Consider the following 14,140-nt stretch of genomic DNA (forward strand, 5'->3'; position numbering starts at 1 on the left):
TCAAAGATCATTGAACTCACAAATCCCGTCCGGTATGCAGTAAGACAGTATCAAATTTCAATCACTGTCTCTTTCTTCAAAACGCATTCATTTATGGGCTAATTACATCAGCACTTTGAAAAAAAAACGAAACGTTAACTATGAATAAAATTGAACTAAATATGAAAAAAAACAGCAACCACTCCGTACATAGTTTTAAGTTTTGTGTAAGTGTATGTGTGTGTGTGTGTGTGTTTGTGCGCATGTGTGAATGTGTGTGCGTATGAATGTGTGCGCATATGTGAATGTGTGTGCGTATGAATGTGTGCGCATATGTGAATGTGTGTGCGTATGAATGTGTGCGCATATGTGAATGTGTGTGCGTATGAATGTGTGCGCATATGTGAATGTGTGTGCGTATGAATGTGTGCGCATATGTGAATGTGTGTGCGTATGAATGTGTGCTAGAATGATTATAAATATTGACATATTGATTTATTTCAATATAATACCATATTCAATTATTATGTTCTTCATGATATAATATTTAAATTTGTATATAAATATTTTATTATATATATTCAAGTGTCCCCACACAGGGTAGCCTATAGGGAACACATATTAGAAATTAGGAAATAATATTGTATTTGATTTTTGGAATGCATTTGATTGTTTAATTATTTTTTTTTTGAATAAAGAATTTGAAATTTTGAATAAAGAATTTGAATGTAGGCTATATATATGGAATCATAGAGCCGTTAGTCTAGTCATTATATAGTTTGGTGATTGCAATTTCTATTGTAGTTCTGATTATCTAATATATTGTTACGATACATAAGAGAAGTCCAGAACCAATTATTTTGCCAAATGTACTTATGCTTAATACAGAGTACCTGCCCCAAAAACCTCGTAATTTTGTTCATTTTCCAGTTCTCAACTATCTACGACAAATCCAGTCATTGGACAGAAAATATCCCTCTTTTTTTAGATTATGAAATTCTGAATAAAATTAGCCTAGATCATTCGGAACTCTCTATATTCAATGAGTATTGTGTACTGGGTTACAATTTTTAAAAATGAGTTAAATTTCAAGAAATAATCAAATTTGATGAATTTTAGTTTTTAATCAAAATATCGTCCTATTGTCACCATTTAAATGTGTATTTCAAAATCCCTCAGGGCGTAATTTAGTGCTGTACAACGTGTGACCAGGTAGAGCGCTCTGTTAGAGTGCTGAAGAGACCTTCAGGGCCAAGCCACATGAAGCATTTTTCAGGCGTGTTTGCACTGGCGGCAGATAAGTCGGCAGGGCAGAAAGCTCTCTGATTGGCTGATTCTCTGAAAATCCCTCATTTTAATCCCTCCCATAATCCAGATTGGATAGGAGTTCGGGAATCAGCTGATAATCAGTCAATCGGAGAGCTTCCTGTCCTGTCGACTCGTCCGCCGACAGTGCAATAAAGCTGCATGTTGCTTGGCCTATATTCGTTTGGGAGAATAGTAGACTACCAAGAGTAGACTACCCCAACCCCAATAGTAAACTACCTTGGGTACTCAAGTTTTCTGTTCCAAAGAGTAAGATACGATACCTATTTGATAGTAGGAGGATAAAGTAAATGTTGGGTTGACTTCGCTCAAACTATTGAATGCAATGCCATTTCTTTAGCAATACAGTATTTGTTAGAAATGGACTGGCTTACAAAATTTGCTCATCTCTGTTTTCTCTATTTCTTTTTATCTTCCTCTCCCACTTCCTTTTACAGCTCCTCTTCACCCTACATTCCTTACTTTTATACCCTCCATCAGCCTATTACATAGGAAACTATTGGCTAGGTATTATTCCTCCTTTCTTTGTTTTCAGCACACCTCACCATGAAGCCAGTTTCTTGTTTTTCTATTAGAGATTTGTAATTTGATTGTGCTGTTTTTGTATTTTGTGTTGAATTGAATAAAATGATTGATTGCAGAAACGCCGAAATACATGCTGGTGTGCACAGTGTACATAGTAGCCGGCCTTGGCCTGACGTCGACCATAATCGAGCTGGTGCGTCAGCAGTACGCGCGCTCCTGGCGGCAACTGCAGGCACTAGCTGAGATGCTAGCGCGACTGGCGGACGACGCTGATCGCACACCGTCCAAGGCCGGACGCGACCTGATACGCGCCGAATTGCGACGCGCGGCCCTCGCTCTGCAAGACAAGGCTGGCTGGCAGCAGGCTGTCGACCGTCTCGTGTCCGACATCAAACGAACGCCACCGGCTCCACCGCCACCCGTTATTCAAATTGTTGTCTACGAGTCGTCTGTCTGACTACTACAATATTATTTCAATACTGTAGATTGAGTTACCTGTACCAACAATTTTACAAAAACTCATAATTAATAATATAGCCTGTTAGGCTGGCCACTGACGGTAAAACATGCATGATAAACATGAATGATACATATGACGTCATACAATGGGTCTATTGAATCAACGTTAGTAGACAGTCTACCAACTTTGAATTGAATAAAAGCTAGCGATTGCTAGTTCTAAGTAATTTTCAAGCAAATGCTAGGATTCGAGTCAGCTGTATAATCTTATTTGTATAGCTAGAACCAATGACTTAAAGCTGCTAGTCACTAGATTCTAGTTGTTATTCTATCGACCCATTGTAGCGTCATCACAGCAAAAGGCTTCGAGCAAAAATTTTTTAGATAAGGTTTTTGTATCTAAGATTTTTTGTAGTTCGTTTTTTCTTTGCTGGCCAAATTATTTTTCTATCTATTAATTTGTTTAAAAATGAGGTTCTTCATCAACATGTGAACGTGGGGGCAATCCAGCTGCTCAACGTGCATAGAATAAGAACACTTGAACGTAGAAAGCCGCACTAATTAGTTTAGTGCTAGTGTTCAAGTCGAGGTGCAAAAGCAGAGTAGGGTATCCTTTTATGTGAAAAATACTCTTTAATATAATAATTCACGAATATAGAAGACTGAACCATTGGGTTTCACCTTCACAAACAATATTATTATCAATTTAATTCAAAATAGAATAGCTTATTAGTCTTTAACCGGGTGCTATGAAAATCATGAAAGAAATAAATATAAAATTTGTAACTTTCCAGCGTTTTAATCAAAATATCGTCCTATTGTCACCATTTAAATGTGTATTTCAAAATCCCTCAGGGCGTAATTTAGTGCTGTACAACGTGTGACCAGGTAGAGCGCTCTGTTAGAGTGCTGAAGAGACCTTCAGGGCCAAGCCACATGAAGCATTTTTCAGGCGTGTTTGCACTGGCGGCAGATAAGTCGGCAGGGCAGGAAGCTCTCTGATTGGCTGATTCTCTGAAAATCCCTCATTTTAATCCCTCCCATAATCCATAAAATCCCTCCCATAATCCAGATTGGGTTGGAGTTCGGGAATCAGCTGATAATCAGTCAATCGGAGAGCTTCCTGTCCTGTCGACTCGTCCGCCGACAGTGCAATAAAGCTGCATGTTGCTTGGCCTATACTCGTTTGGGAGAATAGTAGACTACCAAGAGTAGACTACCCCAACCCCAATAGTAAACTACCTTGGGTACTCAAGTTTTCTGTTCCAAAGAGTAAGATACGATACCTATTTGATAGTAGGAGGATAAAGTAAATGTTGGGTTGACTTCGCTCAAACTATTGAATGCAATGCCATTTCTTTAGCAATACAGTATTTGTTAGAAATGGACTGGATTACAAAATTTGCTCATCTCTGTTTTCTCTATTTCTTTTTATCTTCCTCTCCCACTTCCTTTTACAGCTCCTCTTCACCCTACATTCCTTACTTTTATACCCTCCATCAGCCTATTACATAGGAAACTATTGGCTAGGTATTATTCCTCCTTTCTTTGTTTTCAGCACACCTCACCATGAAGCCAGTTTCTTGTTTTTCTATTAGAGATTTGTAATTTGATTGTGCTGTTTTTGTATTTTGTGTTGAATTGAATAAAATGATTGATTGCAGAAACGCCGAAATACATGCTGGTGTGCACAGTGTACATAGTAGCCGGCCTTGGCCTGACGTCGACCATAATCGAGCTGGTGCGTCAGCAGTACGCGCGCTCCTGGCGGCAACTGCAGGCACTAGCTGAGATGCTAGCGCGACTGGCGGACGACGCTGATCGCACACCGACCAAGGCCGGACGCGACCTGATACGCGCCGAATTGCGACGCGCGGCCCTCGCTCTGCAAGACAAGGCTGGCTGGCAGCAGGCTGTCGACCGACTCGTGTCCGACATCAAACGAACGCCACCGGCTCCACCGCCACCCGTTATTCAAATTGTTGTCTACGAGTCGTCTGTCTGACTACTACAATATTATTTCAATACTGTAGATTGAGTTACCTGTACCAACAATTTTACAAAAACTCATAATTAATAATATAGCCTGTTAGGCTGGCCACTGACGGTAAAACATGCATGATAAACATGAATGATACATATGACGTCATACAATGGGTCTATTGAATCAACGTTAGTAGACAGTCTACCAACTTTGAATTGAATAAAAGCTAGCGATTGTTAGTTCTAAGTAATTTTCAAGCAAATGCTAGGATTCGAGTCAGCTGTATAATCTTATTTGTATAGCTAGAACCAATAACTTAAAGCTGCTAGTCACTAGATTCTAGTTGTTATTCTATCGACCCATTGTAGCGTCATCACAGCAAAAGGCTTCGAGCAAAAATTTTTAGATAAGGTTTTTGTATCTAAGATTTTTTGTAGTTCGTTTTTTCTTTGCTGGCCAAATTATTTTTCTATCTATTAATTTGTTTAAAAATGAGGTTCTTCATCAACATGTGAACGTGGGGGCAATCCAGCTGCTCAACGTGCATAGAATAAGAACACTTGAACGTAGAAAGCCGCACTAATTAGTTTAGTGCTAGTGTTCAAGTCGAGGTGCAAAAGCAGAGTAGGGTATCCTTTTATGTGAAAAATACTCTTTAATATAATAATTCAAGAATATAGAAGACTGAACCATTGGGTTTCACCTTCACAAACAATATTATTATCAATTTAATTCAAAATAGAATAGCTTATTAGTCTTTAACCGGGTGCTATGAAAATCATGAAAGAAATAAATATAAAATTTGTAACTTTCCAGCGTTTTATTCAATGTTATTAGTGGTTTATATTTTATGTTAGAAGCCTCTCGCTGATGACAAAACATGCGTGCTCTACCGTTAGTGGGCAGCATTATATTCATTTTCCAATCACCTAATATCCACCTCATTCAAAAGCTTACGTTTTACTCGAAGGGTAATATAAATATAATTAAGCCCGGTTGCACAAGTATGTTAAACTTAACGGCGATTAAATGCAAAGAGAACCAGAGAAGGCTTCTTTGGAAAAAAGATTTATGGGCTTAGCTGTGTAAAGAAGGCTTTTCTAATTGGTTCTTAGAATCAACATACTATTGTGCAAACAGGCCTTATTTTTTTGTAAATATTTGTGATTGGAAGGTGTCAATTAGTTTCTGTATTCATTTATTTTAATATGGATCTTGCTAATACTAAAGTAGGTACATTATTACTACTATTCTTCCTAGGTAAAGAAGTTGAACATTGGAATAAATACAGAAACACAGAATACATCACAAAATATCATCTGCAATATCGTCTGATTATAGTCTGTGTAAAATAAGTTGCGACTTGGCCCTCCCTTCATCCGAAGAAATTACATGGTTGCCAATTCATGTAGAATTGCAACTTTCTCAAATTTCCAATTCAACTTCAGAACTGGATGTAGAATATCATCCCCGATATCCTAGTAGTGCTAGAAAAGTTTCAGGGTTGAAGGATTAAAAGGAAATTTAACTTTTATGATACAATTGGAAACATCGTTTGGAAACATCGAAGATTGTTTTTCTTTTGAATATCACTTCTCGCAGAATCATGGGGCGTCGTAATGCGTAATAGTTTTATACCAAATTAACGGGGAGAAAGTCTCCTTTCTATTGGTATCTTCAGTGTCGAGACATTTCGAGCAGAAAACATGAAATTTTCGACATGCTGGAAATCTTTTTTGTTTCGATAGATAAGTGGGTGGTAAAAGCGAGAAAGTTTCTCAGAAATAATTGAAATTATTTTTTTTCAATTGTCTACCCTCGCAGATGCATCTAGAAGTTGAATTGTTTCAAGTAGCAATGTTTATCATTTTCAAGAAACTAGTCTTCTTCTGTAATGCAGAATACCAATCTTGGAAATAATATAAGAGAGTAATCCTCTTATTAAAAAACATACAGGAATGCGGCGTATGGAAAATTTGCCATTTTACAATGACTTGTTACTTTTAACTTTTGCAAATCTCACTGGAAAATTCTTTGTTCATATAGAATTATTTTACTCTCTGGAGCTTGCTAATTTCAAAGTAGCTACTACTATTCTACGTTAAAAAATGTAAAAATACTGCTTATTGAGTCTAATTATTTGATTTATAATGAAATTATCGAATTCAATTAACCATGATGAAATAAGTTTGAATAGATTATTCATGTACAATAGAGAGAACAGATGACACTATTTGAGAATAAATTTCTCTTTGGAAATGATCCCTTCCTGGCACTGCAAATATTTTGGTAAATTGGATGTAGAAGTAAAAGTAGGTGTATTATTCCAATACCATTCTTGAACTATAACTAGTTTCTATTCCCTGATCATTCTCTACATTTTTGTCCAAATAATTTATATTCAACATCATAATAGCAAACTATTGTTTTAATAATAATAACACCTCAATCATTCATATCAAATTTTATTTACAGTATAAATGTTAGATTATGAAATGCCTTTATTAGCTAGATATTTGATTAATTTCTTTCTAATGACAGGGTAATAGTAAAGAAGATAGGACCATGACTGAAATTCGAGCTTGAGCAGAGTGACACAGGTGTGCGCAACAATCCTGTGAGAGTGAGCCAATCCGCGACCAAGGCCTTGCTCGATGCCGAAGCAGCCACCGGTGGCCATCTTGGAGACAAACCTCCACTTTGAGTGTGAGTCGATGTCGTCCCGCTCGTAGATGTCGATTTCGCCCTTGTGCACAAAGTACATGGTGTCGTCCACAATTCCCGACTCGACGGCCACGTTTCCAGGGAACAGAAACTGGGTTTTCAGGTGCACGATCAGCTGACGCAAAAATAGCACATTGCATCCTGAAAAGAGTAGGTGCTCGTTGAAGTGGTGTCTGTAGAGAATCCAGCAGAGCTTCTGCTGCAGCGGCACCGGCGACCGCAACAACAGCTGGGGCACCTGACACCCATGGTGGTTGTCCCACAACAACCGCAGGTAGTTTTTCATTGTGTCCGTAATCGACTTTGTTGTTTTATGGAATTGCATTCCTCTCAGTATCGATCGACGTAGATTCACATACTTGATCACTGAATAGAAGTAGGTGTGAATGTAGAATACAACGTTACCGGCCAATATTGCCAGAAGTATCGGGTTAAAACAAATATGAATTAATCTAATCAAAAAAATTATTTCGTTGTAGTCTTTATGTGCGGCATCTAAAGAGTGCGGGAATTTCACAAAGCTTGCAATCACCATCATTCTATAAGCATTGTATAAGAGATATTTCTCAGAAGATGTATTGAACGTTTCGCCTGACGCAGTAATATGATTGAATGTGTAAATTAGACTGAGCATGTTCAAAAATATGAGCAATTTCAGCAATAACAGAGTAACCTGTAATTTAATCTGCACTCGTGTGACGTCACTGCAGAAGCCGTTCAAGATTTTCAAAAACTTTATTATATTCAATGATCGATTCAAACGCAGAACTAAAAACAGATACATGTTATTTGGAAATATCAGGCCAACTGTTTCAAATGGTAAAACTGTTAAGAGATCGAAACCAAAGTTAATTGGTTGCCTAATGTAATGCTTTCTTAGAACTATGGAGTCCCTGATGTAGTAACCTGTGGAGGTTTTAATAGGTCGATGACAACAAACAAACATCAAAAAAATTTGAATGAAATCAACAAAGTAGAACATACATAACATCAAAGGTGATACATCAAATACAGCGAGAGAATACAAGCTTAAGAAAGTGGAGGCGCCCATCATGAGTAACTTTAAAACATCGAATCGCTTGTCCCGTAGGAAATATTTGGTTTTACTGTCAAGTTCGACAACTTCAACCTCATCCATCATGCTCTCTGTGCCGGCCACTTTGCCAGGCACGAATTTCATGCCCACTTCAGAATACTTGTCTCTATGGGCTTCAAACAATGTTTTCTCTACCGGATAGGATTTCAAGATGCGGTGAAAGTTGGAGGATTTGATAAGAAGCGTCTCAACGATAGTGAATGCTGACACAGCGACTGCCTGTTGCGAGTGCTCACTATCATACAGATTTCCGAACAAAGCGCCCTTTTCCAGGTAGCAAGTTCTCTTGTTACTTGTGCCCAAACAGATTATGCCATCAACCAATACATAAACATCTCCATGTACGAATCCTTCATTTAATATATGGGCACCTTTGTTAAAAATTTGAATTTTCGATTCAAAAACAATACTTCTGATGAATGAATTACTACAGGAAGTAAATACTGAATTCAACTTCAAACAAGGTCCATATATTTCAAACATGATATCTCCTTGAAGGAGGTCATTAAGAGTTTCCCTAAACAGTTTTTCGGGGTTTTCACCTCTTTGATGCTCCCAACAAGTCATGAAGAAACGGCAAAACTCATTTTGCAAGTCCTTCGGAACACCAGATTTGCTCAAAAATACTAAAGCTGCATTCACCTCTTGTTTATAATGCTGATTCTTGTTTCGCAAATAGGAGAGAGCGGACAGTTTGCAAAACACATACATTGCAACGACAAAACCTAAATATACTGATGAGATTGTCAACCAACCACTGTTATCGCAGTTTTCACAGAAATGAATGAAGTTGACATGAGTGAGTAGAGTAGAAACTAGGAACAATGCTTTGATGTAAACTCTGCGAGGAGTTACCATGTAACCTAGAGTTGTGAACTTCCACTCCAATCCCTTACAATAGACGCCAAATACAGAATAAGACGGTCGCACGATATTTATGTCTTTCGAAAATATGCAGAGAACTGTAACCCAACATGAGGCTGCAGCATTGATGAAAACTATCATTATAATAAAGTATTTGAATGCTTTTGTATTCAAATCAATATGGATTTTACTAGTGTTGATATATTCAAGTAGACCGAACAGTCTATGTACTTGGAATATCCTATTGTATAGTAACATAACATTATACTTTTCACCAACAAATGCTCCTAGTAGAATTTCAAACGGAAAGCAGGCGAACAAATCAAGTGGTAGACCAGTTTTCGCATAATTTATGAAAGTGTTGAGAGGGTGGGTCACAAGAATACCATCGGCATTGTAGAAGGCAACATGGAAGCGGAAGTAAATGTCAATATAAGCAGATACGTCTAGAAAAGCATAGACCAAATCAATGTAATCACCATATGTTATTTTCATTATCTGATGGGCTGGAAAAATTATGCAACTGGCAAAGGCAAAGACGCTTCTAATGATTTCCATAATCCATATAAAGTATCCTGTTGGCAAAATGGTAGCACGCATCAAAACTTTGGACAAAATCACAGCTCCTTTGCCTGCTTTATAAATAGGGTTGAAAAAATCCCTTTCTTCTTTGGAGCCTATCACCAAGTTATAGCCAAAATATTGAAATGATTTACTCTTTGGTTCATCTTCATCTTTAAATGTATCTCTGCCTTCAATGATGGGTAAATCAACAAGTGGCATGCAATGATCTTTGGTTGCCTGTATTTGGTCCTTGTAGTCTGGGAAATCCTCAAGAATAGCATAGAAGTCATTTTTATCAAGGTAAATTATTTCACAATAAGTCATTGATCGAACACTTTGCAGCATTGGTATGTCAAGCAACATTTCTAGACCACCAAACTCGTAACCTGGGCCTTTTGTGCTCTTCACTACTCCATTTTCTGTATCAATTAATTCACAATAACCTTTGTGAATAATGTACATGTACGGAGAAAATACACCACTGAAACAGACAAATTCTTGTGGTTGTACAATTATCTGATTCAACTTTGAAGCAATTTTTCGTGCAAATTTTCTGTCTGTGTTTTGGAAAATAAAACATTTTTCAATAGAATCTCCCCATAAATTTAGCTTTAAATCTGCATTCAAAGCATGTCCAATATCTACGAAATCTGATTCACCTTTCAAATGTGTGCCACTGTTTTCCACTTGTTTAAGGAGGTTACATCTTTTCAAGATTCTTTTGTGTAGGCTAGAATCTAATTTGTAATTGTTGGATAAATATACCAGGACTGTCATTTTCTCATTGAGCTCTTTTATTGGTTGAGTCATTGTATATGCTAACAGAGTTACGAATGCTATGAAAAAATTCAATGTGAACAAGCTTATAAGGTTGACTGTTAATACAAATATATGCTCTTCACGTGTGTATGGTATATATTTATCCCCACTTGTACCAAAAGTAAGTCTTGTTAATATAAAGAACATTGAAATTATAAGAGAAAGCGAACTAATGTTTTCATCAAATCCTAATTTGTTCGTATCCCTGTTCGTATAATCAGCAGAATTGATTTTCTGCCACATTCCGTTGGGATTACACTTGGTTCTGCTCTCACACGACATTACAAACAGCACTATACTGCAGTACCACAGAAATAGTGCTGTCGTGAACATTGAGAATACTGTGTAGAAGATTATTCTGTGACGAGGTGCTTTATTGAATAGATCATGAAAGAACTGAACTATGCGCCAACCACGAAAAAGATGATTAAATTGTAAAAACCTATAAACCATTTTATGCTCTTTTAGGAGAAGTACTTGGATCAAATTCAAAGGAATGCTGCCAATAAGATCAGCCAAGAATTCAGTTGTGGTCAAACGATAAAAGAAGATTTCCTTGACTGATATCAAGTCTTTCTCGGGTGTAAAAATTGCGAATGTAGTTTGAGCAAATAAATCAATTAAGAATACAGTCTGAATAATGCAACAAAGAAGGTCTGAGTTCCAGTCTGAATGATCTACAAGGATGTAAAGAGGAATGTAGATCACATAGAATGAAACTAGAACCAGAATAATATTATTCCACAAAGTAATAAAAGGAGACTGTGGATGCAAAATGAGAGGAAAATCTCTAGTGAGAAACGATATGTCATCTCTCGTTCGTTCAGTACTCTCAGATATGACAAACATGTCCAGATAATTTGAATCAGAATTTAGATATTTTTCTATTTCATGATGAGCTTTTGTAGTTTTGAAAAACAAGTCTTCAAAGCTCAAATAACTGACTGATCGATTCTTAAAAGACTTGTCAGTCACGCGAGCAAAGCGCTTAATTTTTTTCAATGAGTTGAATTCTTCATGACCACTAGCAATGAAATAATCGTTAGGATGTCTTTGTTTGTAATTAAGCTGTGCTTTCTTATTTCTTTCAATAATTTCTTCTCTCAAATTTCTACAGTGTGAGGCGAAATCAAAGTTTAGGACATCAAAGTTCTTCTTGTACAACACTGCTAATTGACAATGAGTAGCGCACACAATATGACTTGTACTCGCATATTGGAAAACAATGGTTGACTCACCCAGACAAGTTCCAGGGAATAACGATAGAATGGGAGTCGAACTGTCAAAACAGGACATCACTTGGATTATTCCTCTTTCTAAATAGATGAACACATCTTTTACTTGGCCTTTTGAAAACAGAATGTGACCTGGAAAGTGAAATTCAGTTTTCATATGGAGCGAAATGGCTGAGAGAAATGCGGGGTCTTGTTTCTTGAATAGGTGCGAGTGCAGAAGAGCTGGCCCGTATGTCTTGAACGTGTAGATGCGATAGAGCGACGACGGTAACAATTGTCTCATTTCCAAGTCTACACATTCTCCTTCTTTATTTTTTGTATTCATATAGAATGACTCGATGCGTTTCACAATGATTCTATCGCAATTCATCAGCCTCAGTCTTGAGCACAATGATTCCATTCGGAATGTAAGAATGAGGCTATGTAGTTTCAACTCTAATAGTGTTACCACATAAAGACTAATCATTATCAACGTGAAAATCAAAGAATAGCACATGTACAATACACTGGCCAACATCAATTGAAAACTGTAATTCTGTAAGGTAGCTTGTCCTCTCATCAAAAAGCAATTTGTCACTATGTAGAGAGACATCAATGAAACATCTCCAAGGTTTTGCATTGGCCAACTTGATAGTATATCCTCCTTAATCATTGGAACATTATACATAATTTGATCTTCAACAGAGCCGGCAACTGTCTTTTTATCAATAATAAACATATAAAAAAGACATGCACTAATTGTGCATGATATGAAAATGAAGCTCATGAATAATAATACACAAACGTATATGTTCAAATAAACTGAATTAATCAAATAAAAGAAAAATGATCCTACCCGTACAAGCCTTAACAAAACTACCAATTCGAGGTACTGAAAATAATCATTGGTTAAATTGTTCAGTGTAATTTCAAGATCGTCATTTTCTGGTACGAATATAATGTTGGCAATAGTCAACAGCATGAGTAGAAGATAGGAAGTGTTTACTTCCTTGTAAGCCTTTGTATCTTTATGACGCTTGCAGTTTTTGTGGATTAGTAGCAATATATAATCAGACCAAAACATTATTTCGCTGAAATATAAGAATGCTCTTTCATAATAGTTATTTATTTTATAAACATCCAAGTCTTTGTGAACAGACTTGGAAAAACAGAATCATAGAGGACTAAGACCTCCTTAATCATTATTGTAATTGCAAGGAATATCTGCCACTTGAAATTGAATGGTAAAAATATTAGATTAAACAAACTAATAGTTTTCTTCTCAATTTTGTCCTCAAATAATTTAAGCTCACCACCAACCGAATGTATTGAATCTTGCTTCAATTGATTTGTTGACGAATCGCTTGAAAACCGATGGAGTTTTATTGAATTCTTCATATTTATAAGTGTAATTAACTTTTTGAATTTTCTGAATAAGCTATCCAATCACAATTCACATCAACTTTGATAGAATTCACTCTTTTACTTAAGATAATGTATTATGCTTTTCAAATTAACCGATAAACAGATAAATTGATATAGCAAAAATGCTGTTTTGTAATACATCTGTGTTATATCAGCTGTCTATAATTCTGTGCAAGTGTCCGATATAAATTTAACATTTAAGCATGAGTTTGCCAGTTCCATGGCTTAATAGATTCTAGCGATAAATCATCATTTATTGTGTTGGTTGGGTAGATTTTCTTTACTAATGGTATTGGTATAATATTCCACCGTCTTTCGGAGAAGACGATAAGTTGTCGGTCCCGTCTACCTAAATAGTAGTCGTCATCTCTCATCATCATCCCTCTCACTCATTATCCACGCACAAGCCTAAGAGCTTAAGCGGGAGGTCACTCCATTTCCCGGCCGGCTGAAGATTGCTCATGTGAATGCACAATCCCTCCTCTGTCACATCGACGTATGTATTTGGAGGTCAGGATTGTGACGTTGTCTTGGTATCGGAGTCGTGGCTGAAACGTGACGTTTCAAATAGGCTTCTGGAACTTTATGGTCTAACTGGAACTAATCGGTGGAGGTGTTGCTGCGTTTGTTAAGCGCGCCTTGCTGCCTAGTCATAAGTATTCATACGATTCATCGATTCCAAAAAGACCCGAATACATGCTTCATGAAATTAAATCTGATAATGTTAAAATGCTGATTGGAGTATGTTATCGACCACCTCATATAGGATTCATGAGTGACTTTGGAGATACTCTGTTGCGTCTTATGCTGCCGTATAGCCATGTAGCTGTAATGGGAGACTTTAACACTGACTTACTAGGACGTGACACCTATGACAAGACTCAACTCACGACTATGGTGACATACTGGTTGCATGACCCTTCTCCCCCTCCAGGCGACTCATCATACCGCTACGTCTGATACGCTCTTGGACCTGATTGCTGTTTGTGATGAGTGGTCGGCTGTTGGCCATGGGCAGATCCCTTTCCCTGCGCTGTCTGCTCATGATATGGTTTACCTCGTATATGGCTTAAAACGTTCCAAACAGAAGACAAAAATTATTGAATACAGAGATTACAAAAACATCAACTACCATGAGTTATTCAATGAGGGGATGACATT

At 37.1% G+C, this 14,140-nt stretch overlaps 3 protein-coding genes across 3 annotated transcripts in view; 2 read left to right on the forward strand and 1 right to left on the reverse strand.

Annotated features, from left to right (window-relative positions):
- LOC111047088 (TWiK family of potassium channels protein 7-like) overlaps positions 1–2,364 on the forward strand; it is a 47,840-nt gene extending 45,476 nt beyond the window's left edge. Inside the window, exon 4 of the mRNA XM_039428252.1 lies at positions 1,947–2,364. Within this exon, the coding sequence (XP_039284186.1) occupies positions 1,947–2,287 (341 nt within the window). The 3' untranslated portion in view covers positions 2,288–2,364. The remainder of the gene's footprint in view (positions 1–1,946) is intronic.
- Positions 2,365–2,435: 71 nt separating this feature from the next.
- On the forward strand, positions 2,436–4,294 carry LOC120351600. Its single transcript, XM_039429457.1, has 2 exons — positions 2,436–2,454; positions 3,954–4,294. Exons 1-2 carry the CDS (start codon positions 2,436–2,438, stop codon positions 4,292–4,294), a joined length of 360 nt encoding a protein of 119 aa, XP_039285391.1.
- A 2,428-nt stretch (positions 4,295–6,722) lies between these two features.
- Positions 6,723–12,945, reverse strand: LOC111047096 (potassium channel KOR1). The gene is made up of 3 exons (XM_039428254.1): positions 12,875–12,945; positions 11,579–11,707; positions 6,723–7,363 (listed from the first exon to the last, which is right to left on the reverse strand). The coding sequence occupies exons 2-3, from the start codon at positions 11,634–11,636 to the stop codon at positions 6,762–6,764; spliced, it is 660 nt and encodes a 219-aa protein (XP_039284188.1). The 5' UTR covers positions 11,637–11,707; positions 12,875–12,945; the 3' UTR covers positions 6,723–6,761.
- Positions 12,946–14,140: the final 1,195 nt, after the last annotated feature.

The sequence above is a fragment of the Nilaparvata lugens genome, chromosome 5 (assembly GCF_014356525.2).
Source record: "Nilaparvata lugens isolate BPH chromosome 5, ASM1435652v1, whole genome shotgun sequence".
Taxonomy (NCBI): domain Eukaryota; kingdom Metazoa; phylum Arthropoda; class Insecta; order Hemiptera; family Delphacidae; genus Nilaparvata; species Nilaparvata lugens.

What these genes read in the sequence shown, in the direction of transcription:
- LOC111047096 (XM_039428254.1), bottom strand. Translation starts at nt 11,636, where the DNA reads ATGTCCTGTTTTGACAGTTCGACTCCCATTCTATCGTTATTCCCTGGA. An exon ending in ATTCCCTGGAACTTGTCTGG is followed by an intron (nt 7,364 to 11,578) that starts GTGAGTCAACCA and finishes ACTTCTATTCAG; the next exon opens with TGATCAAGTATGTGAATCTA.